Genomic DNA, 12,009 nt, shown 5'->3' on the forward strand with positions numbered 1-12,009 from the left:
GTAAATATGTAAGACATAATGAATTATTTTGTGTAGATCTTTGTAGCATCCATCAGATAAATCACCGTAAAGTTACTGGAAATGTTTTAGCCTAAACTTAGTAGTGGCTTCTAACATATTAGCGCTCACATCCGTAACCCAATGTATCGAGTCGCTTCAATATTCAATACATTCCTGCATAATATTAAAGTGTATGTGGAACTACGTTTGACACTATTTGTAATTGTCAAAGACCAGTCCACTTGGTGTATCTCAATATATGCTTAAAATACAAAATTGAGCTCAATTGGTCGTCAAAGTTGCGAGATAATAATATCACACGAAGTTGTGTGCTTTCAGATGCTTGATTTCGAGACCTCGAAATCTAATTCTGAGGTCTTGAAATCAACTGCGGAAATGTACCCCTGTCTCGGAAACTACGTTACTTCAGAAGGAGCCGTTTCTCAGAATGTTTTAAATTTCCAACAGCTCTATTACTCGTTACCAAGTAAGGTTTTGTGCTACTAATTATTTTGAGTAATTAGCAATAGTGTCCAGTGCCTTTAAGTATATCAAAAAAATTATACCTGGAGTGGATTTCACAAAGAGTTAGGACTAGTCTTATCTCGAGTTAGGACCAGTTACTCGTCCTAACTTAGAACTATCCATGCAATTTTTATATCTCCTAGGACTAGTCCTAAGTTAGGACTAGTCCTAACTCTTTGTGAAATCGACCCCTGCTCCTTTCACAGCATGTAATGTTTTACAAGGTGATGTGGCGTATAACTTGCGGCCAATCTAATCAGGAGCACCGGGTGAACCCTTCTCTTTTCGCTAACTACACTAGGTTCTTTCGTGTGCGTTACACAACTCACGGTACCAACGGATTTACGTCCCATCCGAAGGACTACGCATCATCGTAAAGTGTCTTGTTTAAGAGGGCACAAGTATCACAAGTGTCACAACTGGGACTCAAACTCTTACATGTTATGTGTTGAACACCCAACAGCAAGTACAGGCCATGTATACACGCCATAAACGATATTTATTAATTTAGAGTAGAACAGCATTAATGTAGATTAGCAGAACATTTATAGCAAGATGTTCCCAAGAGAACAAAATCTATCAAGCAATTATAGATAAATCAAAGGTATTACCGCATACCTAATTATCATACAATAAATTCATTGTTTACTATATACAAAAATAAGTTATAATTTTATGTTTTAATGTTTCGTTAAAGGCAGTGGACACTTAGGTAACTACTCCTTGTAGCAACTCTTTGTTTTTATACTGGTATTGTCTTCTAACCTAATTATTTTCAGTAGGCCCTATTAATGCCTAATACCATAACTATCATTCACTTAAAGGCAGTCGACACTATTGGTAATTACTCAGAATAATTATTAGCATAAAACCTTTCTTGGTGACGAGTAATGGGGAGAGGTTGATGGTATAAAACATTGTGAGAAACGGCTCCCTCTGAAGTGCCATAGTTTTCGAGAAAGAAGTAATTTTCCATGATTTTGATTTCGAGACCTCAGATTTAGAACTTGAGGTCTCGAAATCAACCATCTAAACGCACACAACTTTGTGTGACAAGGGTGTTTTTTTTCTTCATTATTATCTCGCAAGTTCGATGACCGACTGAGCTCAAAATAATTTTCACAGGTTTGTTATTTTATGCATATGTTGAGAAACACCAACTGGGAAGACTTGTCTTTGACAGTTACCAAAAGTGTCCACTGCCTGTAACAATCGTATAGTGCTCTACTCACCGAATGCTTGAAGTCTTGTCATCATATCAAGTCAAGCCAATGAACACAAATTATTAAATGCATTGTTACTTATCTCATGGGCCCAGGTTGATGATTGTATTCAACAATTTTTAATGGAGTCCATTTCATTATTGATCGAGTCTTAATATTGTGCTTATTTTGCGTGTTTACATGAGTGTTGCACTTACGTAAAGTGGGGGCTACAGTACCTCCCTGTGTCGGATTAAGATGACGCAATTAAATTCACTGGACACTATTGGTCATTACTCAAAATGACCATTAGCATAAACCTTACTTGGAAACAAGTAATGGGGATAGTTTGATAACACGGACGTCAATCGGGGGAGGGGGGGGGGGTCAGGGGGGACATGTCCCCGCCCATCTTTAGGAGGGTGGGTGACGCAGTATCAAATGTCCCTAGGCTAATCTTGTCGACCACCTCATCATGAAGCCAAGTACATTGAAGTATTGCACTGTATAAGACCAAGCCCTGTGTCCCGCTATGGGCACTAATACTGGGGGCAAAGGACGATACAACTTTGTGAATGGTTGGGGACACTACCTGTATATCAAAATGTCCCCACTCAAAATTGGCCCAAGATTGCACCACAGCGCATCTAAAATGCAAAATGTTCTGGGCCCTTAAGCGGGCCAGGACCCCACGATGTGTATATTAGGGCCTCTCACATGAATGTGCCATCGTTAACATACTTTTGCACCTCCCCCCTTGAGTGGAATGGACGTGCCCCCCCCCCCCCCCCCCCCCATTTTTGAAGGGTGGGGGACACAATATAAAATGTTGCAAAGTTTCTATGACTACCTTTTTCTAATGAAATTCAATTATTGCACTGTGCAAGACCATACCCCGAGTCCCAAAACGCTGTTTCCCGTCATTGCCATCAATTCGGGGGGGGGGGGCACTGTTCCCCCAGTTTTTGTTAACTCGTGTGTCTTATAAGGGCACGTACTTGTGCGTGTCATCTCCATACTTTTTAGTTCTCTTGTAGTTACTGTATGTTTACTTGTCTGTCATTGCCGTTCTGCGGCCTCTACGGCTAGTTCGAGCAATATTGATCATTTTTACCCAGGTAACTCTGCACCCAAGGCATCCGCTGCTGTTCCATGACACCATTATTGAAACGTTTCTGAGATCGTTCTCTTTTTCCGCAAACCTTGCTTACAAACATTGCAAACAGTCGACTACACATACCCATCGTTTTCATTTTGTTTTAATGAAATTTCGGGTATTTCCGAAATCCAAAAAGGCCCATATTCTATTGTTTTTTGAAGGTATTTTGTTCTGTTTCGTTTCCCATTGGACCTCTAAATTTTGAAAGAATCTGATACTGCAAATTGTCTCGTTAAAAAAAACTGAAGTGTTGCCCAAATTTAAAAGGTCCATACGGCTTAAAAACAAATTTACGATTCATTGATCAATACTCAATGAGCTATATGATTGCACCACAGAGCAAATATCATGCACAATTTTCGGGACCCTTAAGCGGGCCCCAGACCCCACGCCGTAGTTCACGGTCCCGCTCGTTGCTCCATCTTCTGAATATTTAAAACTCTGGTTACGATTCGCCCTTGTTTTGAAGTGCCTCCATATACCAATATTTGTGCCCCAATTGGGCAGTTTTATACACTGAAACCCTTTCGGGCTCTCAAATCTTTCTGATATAAAATTTAGAATATTTTTAAGGTGCACCCTTTCAAAAGCTGTATCACAGATACGGGAGACACTGATCACTGATTGTATTATAGTACGGCAAATTGTGTAGACATTCAAAATAGGCTACCAGAGCAGCACGTATACAGTAGTTTGCAAACACCGTTTCGTTCTGAGGGACACACGCACAGGACGCAGACGGAAGCTATGATGCTATAGGTGGGAGGATGTTCCAGTGTCTGGAAAGGTAATGTTTTCGACGACTCCCTCACACTCCAGAGCAAGGAACACTTAAATTTCATATCGAAATTGTTTAAAGCGCATTATTTTTGACAACTGCAGCGCAGTCATGAACAGGATACAACACCAATAGATGATAATGCACCAAATCCCACCATCAATAAACTGTTGTTTTTTTTATTGTAAGAAAAAAATATCCATAGACTCTTGAACGTGCATCCTTTTACATCCATTTATTTATACATAATTATTGAATACATTTTGCACTCATTTAGGCAGCAAGTTTATTGTACATAGGCCTAATTAAGTATAATTTATCAAAACGCAAATCATGAATCAGAAAACAACCTCATAGAACTAAACGTTTAAATAAAGATGCTATGTCAGACTTTTTGCCGAGTTGACCCAAAAATGTTGATTTAAAATTCAATAGGTATTTTGTTTGGGGTCGAGAAAGTAACATGTACAAGCTTTTATTTGAGCCATTGCTCGAAAAAGTCCGCCAATTATTAGTAGCAGTGAAATAAAGTGCTCAAAATTAAATTATAAGAAACCTTTAAAAAATGTTGTCATGGTTCCTGACCATTAAAAGAAAAAGTTAAACTGTGTTTCGTTAGAGCGGGTGATACTCTTTGAAATACCATTCACTCAAAAAAATCTATTTTGTAATGTTTGGGGCCAAAAATCCGACATCATCTTTAAAACAAAAAATCTCAAATTCGTCAGTGTCTCGGCTGTGTACGCCCTCTACGTTCAGTTATGGAAATATTATGAACAATAAAGCATAGAGAAGGACAAGACACACATTGGAGCAAAGGAGGTTCGATTTCACAAAGCTAAGATTGATGGGAAGGTACACGTTTTGGTAATATTGTCAAAGACCAGTCTTTTCCTTTGGTGTACCCATGGAGGTACAAATGACCTCCATGGTGTATCCCAACAAAAGCATAAGATAACAAGCCTGTGAAAATTTGAGCTAAATTGGTCATCGAAGTTCCGAAAAAAACACCCTTGTTGGACGAATTTGTGTGCTTTCAGAAAGGAATAAAAGTGCTACTATTTTAGTAAGAAATTACCTCTTTTCTCAAAATCTATGCTACTTCAGAGGGAGCCGTTTCTCACAATGTTTTATACTATATCAACAGCTCTCCAATGCTCGTTACCAAGTCAGTTTTTAAGTTAATACAGTGTATTTGTTTTGAGTTATTACCAAACGTGCATCCTTCCCTTTAAATGCACTTGGCCATGGCACTATTGGTAATTACTTAAAATAGTTGTTGGCATAACAACTTACTTGCTAACGAACAATGGAGAGCTGTTGATGGTATACAACATTGTGAAAAACAGCTCCCTCTGAAGTAAGATAGTTTCTGAGAAAGAGGAAATTTCTCACTCAAATATTTTTAAAAGACTTCAGGCCTGAAGGGCATCTGAAGAAAGCACAACAAATTGTTCAACAAGGCTGTTTTTTCTTCATCTATTGTCTTGTAACTTAAATACCGATATGATGGGATACACCAAGTGAGAATACTGGTCTCTGACAATTATACAAAGGTGTCCAGTGCCTCTAACAAAATAACAGCTTCATGACATTGGGATTTCTCAAATGTTGGTTGATCTCCAGCATCATTTGTGAACAGTGTACAATCTCTAAACAGTGTTTCCAACATCGAGCAAAAAGCCCAGAGCCGAAGTTTGGAAAAAATCCCCTGTACTATTATAGGAAAACTGCAATTCGCCATTTTACAGCCAAAATGAAATGCCACAAGCACTTGCACAACTAGTGTATTTATCATTCTCCTGGTTGAATACTGAAAAAGTTAGCACACACACAAAATAAAAATTACTTAAAATTCCAACATCTACTACATAGTAATAATAAGCAGCCACTGCATTTAAAGGGATAAAACATGAACAATAAAAAAAGCTGCTGGCAGTCAGTGTAAGCACTTTATGCAATCCACCGACAAACCTGTACAAGTTTAAGATTGATCGCCATCAGGGTCAATGGTCCACTTACAAGACATCGATAAAAAAAAAAAATGAAAAAAAAAAAACTCACTCGGCCATGAATGACACACCTGTTGTACTCATTAAACTTTAGTTAACCAATGTACGATATTTAAACCAAAACGTTTTGAAAAGGGTATTGCACACAGCTATGTTACTATCAGGGACGGAGTAATACATGTAGTATGGCATAGTACCATTTTAATAATTGTCTACACATCAGAGGTGATGGTCACCGCTGACAAACAAACTGGGATCCAGACCCTTGGAGGTATATTATAATATGATTTATAGCATTCACATGCCAACCTTTTGATAATCCTTGGATTTATAGATTCCAACATTCCAAGAAGTTGCGATAACGCAACCCTCCTCCCGACGGCAGGAGGAGGGTTACGTTAACGCAACTACATTCCAAGGAGCTTGAGAGAACAGTATCCGCAGTGCAAGAGATGAAGATGTTGAGAAAATTACCTTATTTTTTGTTTAACCTTCACACTAAAAAAGCCTGAATTCAGCTAAATGAAAGTTCTTGTACCTCAACATTCCATCTACAGGTAGCCTATTCTGAATAAAACAAATTCAAAGCAAATCTTTGGCAAACTCAAACAGATTATGTTTTAACCTTCACACTAAAAGAGTCTGCAATTCAGCTAAATGAAAGTTCTTGTACCTATCCTCTCATCTCAACATTCCATCTACAGGTAGCCTATTCTGAATAAAACAAATTCAAAGCAAATCTGTGGCAAACTCAAACAGATTATGTTTTAACCTTCACACTAAAAGAGTCTGCAATTCAGCTAAATGAAAGTTCTTGTACCTATCCTCTCATCTCAACATTCCATCTACAGGTAGCCTATTCTGAATAAAACAAATTCAAAGCAAATCTGTGGCAAACTCAAACAGATTATGTTTTAACCTTCACACTAAAAGAGTCTGCAATTCAGCTAAATGAAAGTTCTTGTACCTATCCTCTCATCTCAACATTCCATCTACAGGTAGCCTATTCTGAATAAAACAAATTCAAAGCAAATCTGTGGCAAACTCAAACAGATTATGTTTTAACCTTCACACTAAAAGAGTCTGCAATTCAGCTAAATGAAAGTTCTTGTACCTATCCTCTCATCTCAACATTCCATCTACAGGTAGCCTATTCTGAATAAAACAAATTCAAAGCAAATCTGTGGCAAACTCAAACAGATTATGTTTTAACCTTCACACTAAAAGAGTCTGCAATTCAGCTAAATGAAAGTTCTTGTACCTATCCTCTCATCTCAACATTCCATCTACAGGTAGCCTATTCTGAATAAAACAAATTCAAAGCAAATCTTTGGCAAACTCAAACAGATAATGTTTTAACCTTCACACTAAAAGAGTCTGCAATTCAGCTAAATGAAAGTTCTTGTACATGTACCTATCCTCTCATCTCAACATTCCATCTACAGGTAGCCTATTCTGAATAAAACAAATTCAAAGCAAATCTTTGGCAAACTCAAACAGATTATGTTTTAACCTTCACACTAAAAGAGTCTGCAATTCAGCTAAATGAAAGTTCTTGTACCTATCCTCTCATCTCAACATTCCATCTATAAACAGGTAGCCTATTCTGAATAAAACAAATTCAAAGCAAATCTTTGGCAAACTCAAACAGATAATGTTTTAACCTTCACACTAAAAGAGTCTGCAATTCAGCTAAATGAAAGTTCTTGTACATGTACCTATCCTCTCATCTCAACATTCCATCTACAGGTAGCCTATTCTGAATAAAACAAATTCAAAGCAAATCTTTGGCAAACTCAAACAGATTATGTTTTAACCTTCACACTAAAAGAGTCTGCAATTCAGCTAAATGAAAGTTCTTGTACCTATCCTCTCATCTCAACATTCCATCTACAGGTAGCCTATTCTGAATAAAACAAATTCAAAGCAAATCTTTGGCAAACTCAAACAGATTATGTTTTAACCTTCACACTAAAAGAGTCTGCAATTCAGCTAAATGAAAGTTCTTGTACCTATCCTCTCATCTCAACATTCCATCTACAGGTAGCCTATTCTGAATAAAACAAATTCAAAGCAAATCTGTGGCAAACTCAAACAGATTATGTTTTAACCTTCACACTAAAAGAGTCTGCAATTCAGCTAAATGAAAGTTCTTGTACCTATCCTCTCATCTCAACATTCCATCTACAGGTAGCCTATTCTGAATAAAACAAATTCAAAGCAAATCTTTGGCAAACTCAAACAGATAATGTTTTAACCTTCACACTAAAAGAGTCTGCAATTCAGCTAAATGAAAGTTCTTGTACATGTACCTATCCTCTCATCTCAACATTCCATCTACAGGTAGCCTATTCTGAATAAAACAAATTCAAAGCAAATCTTTGGCAAACTCAAACAGATTATGTTTTAACCTTCACACTAAAAGAGTCTGCAATTCAGCTAAATGAAAGTTCTTGTACCTATCCTCTCATCTCAACATTCCATCTACAGGTAGCCTATTCTGAATAAAACAAATTCAAAGCAAATCTGTGGCAAACTCAAACAGATTATGTTTTAACCTTCACACTAAAAGAGTCTGCAATTCAGCTAAATGAAAGTTCTTGTACCTATCCTCTCATCTCAACATTCCATCTACAGGTAGCCTATTCTGAATAAAACAAATTCAAAGCAAATCTGTGGCAAACTCAAACAGATTATGTTTTAACCTTCACACTAAAAGAGTCTGCAATTCAGCTAAATGAAAGTTCTTGTACCTATCCTCTCATCTCAACATTCCATCTACAGGTAGCCTATTCTGAATAAAACAAATTCAAAGCAAATCTGTGGCAAACTCAAACAGATTATGTTTTAACCTTCACACTAAAAGAGTCTGCAATTCAGCTAAATGAAAGTTCTTGTACCTATCCTCTCATCTCAACATTCCATCTACAGGTAGCCTATTCTGAATAAAACAAATTCAAAGCAAATCTTTGGCAAACTCAAACAGATAATGTTTTAACCTTCACACTAAAAGAGTCTGCAATTCAGCTAAATGAAAGTTCTTGTACATGTACCTATCCTCTCATCTCAACATTCCATCTACAGGTAGCCTATTCTGAATAAAACAAATTCAAAGCAAATCTTTGGCAAACTCAAACAGATTATGTTTTAACCTTCACACTAAAAGAGTCTGCAATTCAGCTAAATGAAAGTTCTTGTACCTATCCTCTCATCTCAACATTCCATCTATAAACAGGTAGCCTATTCTGAATAAAACAAATTCAAAGCAAATCTTTGGCAAACTCAAACAGATAATGTTTTAACCTTCACACTAAAAGAGTCTGCAATTCAGCTAAATGAAAGTTCTTGTACATGTACCTATCCTCTCATCTCAACATTCCATCTACAGGTAGCCTATTCTGAATAAAACAAATTCAAAGCAAATCTTTGGCAAACTCAAACAGATTATGTTTTAACCTTCACACTAAAAGAGTCTGCAATTCAGCTAAATGAAAGTTCTTGTACCTATCCTCTCATCTCAACATTCCATCTACAGGTAGCCTATTCTGAATAAAACAAATTCAAAGCAAATCTTTGGCAAACTCAAACAGATTATGTTTTAACCTTCACACTAAAAGAGTCTGCAATTCAGCTAAATGAAAGTTCTTGTACCTATCCTCTCATCTCAACATTCCATCTACAGGTAGCCTGTTCGGAATAAAACAAATTCAAAGCAAAACTTTGGCAAACTCAAACAGATTAAGTATAGTACAAATAAAAACAGCAGTGGTAACAACTGTGATATTTAAAGGCAGTGGACACTGCCTTTAAGTCATTCAAATAGTTTTGACATGTTTGATGTAACGACAAAAGGAAATGTGTACATATCAAAACAACTAAAAGCTGAAGTTATATTTTACGCAAAAGATCAAAACAATGTCATGTGCTCTGCATAGACAGAATCCTACAACATGTACACACAGTACAGTTGTAACCTACTTTGGTATGCACCGTCAGGTATATTTGACCACGGATGGCGCCCCCCGCCCCATCCCAAAAAGAACACAACAAACGAACATAAAGAACATAAAAAGTATAAACTCAAATGATCATCACACTCTTGAAATGAAGCAGACTTGAAATCATTCCTAACACAAATATAGACCCTTCCCATAAATGTTAATTGCACATTGTGTTAACATTTTGGTTGGCAAAATGAGGGATCATCGCGCGCTGCGTTTGCGCAAATGCGTTTGCGCATCTGCCAAGTGCACAACTCTATAGTTGCCAACAAATAGAGTTTGTACGCATGCGCGAATGTAACTAGCAAATTTCAAGGGAAGAGTCCATTGTGAGTCCCTTCAGCTTCAACTTCAAATATCAAAAAATCAATAGGAAAACCTATCGTTCCACTCCGGTCTTTGTTTGGACTCTGCTGACTGAATTACTCTCCGCACACTTCCTGATGATGCAGGTCGTTGACTTGCCTGGAGAAGAGAAAAACAATTGTACAGCTTTTGTTGTTTAAAAAATTCTAATAGAAACACAAAACCAAGCGGAACAAAAACAAGAAATGTTTACTTTAATTATTGTTATGTTTCTTGATTATAAAAAACAACATTTTCTACAACCTAACAATTAAACAGCTACCTGAGCGGAAAGTTTACCTCGGAAATGCTATTTTAACTATAATGCGTTTGTTCACCATTTAAATGTTATTTTTGATTTGTGAAAAAAAATTGTAATTATCGGCAAACAAATCAGGCCTTTCGTTCAAGCAGGTCTTTTAAGATGCTACGTCAGATTTTTGGCCCCAAACATTAAAAAATATTTTTTTTTTGAGTGAATGGTATCTTAAGTCAAAATATTTGGGTCAAAAAAATAGCATCTTTAAGCTACCACTATAAGCCAATCATTTTCCACCTACTTGTCTATCAGCACTTTGGGTTTTTCTCTGCATAACAGGAGCAGGTTTGGAGTTTGTCTTCTTGACATGACCTCTAAACTCCATTGAATTGTGGATCCGTCTTTGATTGTGTGACAGTCCTTTGTTTGGATGGATGGGCGGCAGGGATGCACTCTTAGCGTCACCTCTCTTGCTCATCCCAACAGATCTCCCACGATTGTCAAACCCCGCAGCCTTATTTCTCGTCCCATCTCTACTGAGTTTTTGCTCATCTTGGTGCTCTTGTCTCCTCAGCTCCGCCTTAAGACGTTTGTTTAATTCCAAGGCATCATTGAGGAGTGCAGACGTCTCCTCATCGGTAAGTTCTGTGTGTTCTAATTCACTGCAGATGGAATCAACTTCAAAGTCTTCATGGTGGCGTAGTTTCCCTTCGTCCGTCAGGGCCTGGTCAGCCACCTGCTCAGTGAGGCCTGCAGATGTGTCTTCCATCGATCTATTCAGTCTTTCAATAGTCATCTAACATTTACCTGAAGATGTTGATGTAAACATAAAAGGATTTTAAGGTAATACATTGGCGATTGACAAAAACTAAAACAAAGCCCCCTCAAACTAATGGGTCTTTAATAGTTTAGTTAGGGGTTGTTACTTATACAATAAGGTTTATCGCAAATAGCAAATTATCAAGAGAGGGCGCTGTTGAACCCACACAAAGATATAGGCGATGCATGCGCGAGTCAGGCATGACAACATACACCGCATAGCAAACTGCCCCATCTACCTACCCACAACGCATTGCGGTTCTGAATCGCAATAAACCTGGTCTGCACATTGCACGTGTGCACGTTTACACAGCCCAGTGGCGGCGGTTTGTGCAGTAAAGACAAGACAAGACGGAAGACAAACCTTATGTTTACAACTGCAGTTGGTACACATTTCAGTTAAATTGGGTGAAGTTACAACAAGTCACATAAAATAACCAAAAGTGGGGAGGGGCGTAGTTAGTTGGATAATGTAACTAGGCATGCCTGTTTTTCTTCTTTATGTTTTGTGCAAATCATAATCAGTAAAATTTAACCCTAGTTTTGTTTGTCAAATCAAATCGAAATTTAATTAAGTGTTTAACTTATTTAAGTTTAACAAACATTGCATTCTCTGATTGACTGATTCTGAGTGAATCTGAATCTTATCTGACTGAGACCCTGAGTCTGAATGATTCTGAAACTTGACTAGTCTAGTTAAACTGAAACCACTTTATAAAACTAAAAGAATCCATAATTAATTTGGAAGCTGATTGTTAACTTTACCATGATCTCATCTCATCGTCAATCAAGCAAATCAGTCACAATTCAACGATTCTCAAGAGTTTCACTAGATTACAAGTTAGGCCTATGCCAAGAGTGGAAAAAGAAGCGTCCGCCGTCGCCAAGATTCCGTTTGAAAGTATTTTC

At 37.4% G+C, this 12,009-nt stretch overlaps 1 protein-coding gene across 2 annotated transcripts; it reads right to left on the reverse strand.

Annotated features, from left to right (window-relative positions):
* Positions 1–8,346: 8,346 nt before the first annotated feature.
* Positions 8,347–11,987, reverse strand: LOC139942044 (uncharacterized). 2 transcript variants are annotated; one of them, XR_011786639.1, is made up of 4 exons: positions 11,866–11,987; positions 10,583–11,088; positions 9,034–10,142; positions 8,348–8,876 (listed from the first exon to the last, which is right to left on the reverse strand). XR_011786639.1 is itself a non-coding variant. In XM_071938728.1 (3 exons), exons 2-3 carry the CDS (start codon positions 11,075–11,077, stop codon positions 10,044–10,046), a joined length of 594 nt encoding a protein of 197 aa, XP_071794829.1. In that variant the 5' UTR covers positions 11,078–11,088; positions 11,866–11,987; the 3' UTR covers positions 8,347–10,043. The 2 variants fall into 2 exon arrangements, 1 of the variants encoding a protein (XP_071794829.1); XM_071938728.1 differs by having other exon boundaries at positions 8,347–10,142.
* Positions 11,988–12,009: the final 22 nt, after the last annotated feature.

The sequence above is a fragment of the Asterias amurensis genome, chromosome 9 (assembly GCF_032118995.1).
Source record: "Asterias amurensis chromosome 9, ASM3211899v1".
In the NCBI taxonomy this organism is placed as follows: domain Eukaryota; kingdom Metazoa; phylum Echinodermata; class Asteroidea; order Forcipulatida; family Asteriidae; genus Asterias; species Asterias amurensis.

Excerpts from the sequence above, each read along its gene's own strand:
- LOC139942044 (XM_071938728.1), bottom strand. The coding sequence starts at position 11,077 with ATGACTATTGAAAGACTGAATAGATCGATGGAAGACACATCTGCAGGC. Across the intron at positions 10,143-10,582 it reads CCCAAAGTGCTGATAGACAA|GCAAGTCAACGACCTGCATC; the intron begins GTAGGTGGAAAA and ends TCTCTTCTCCAG.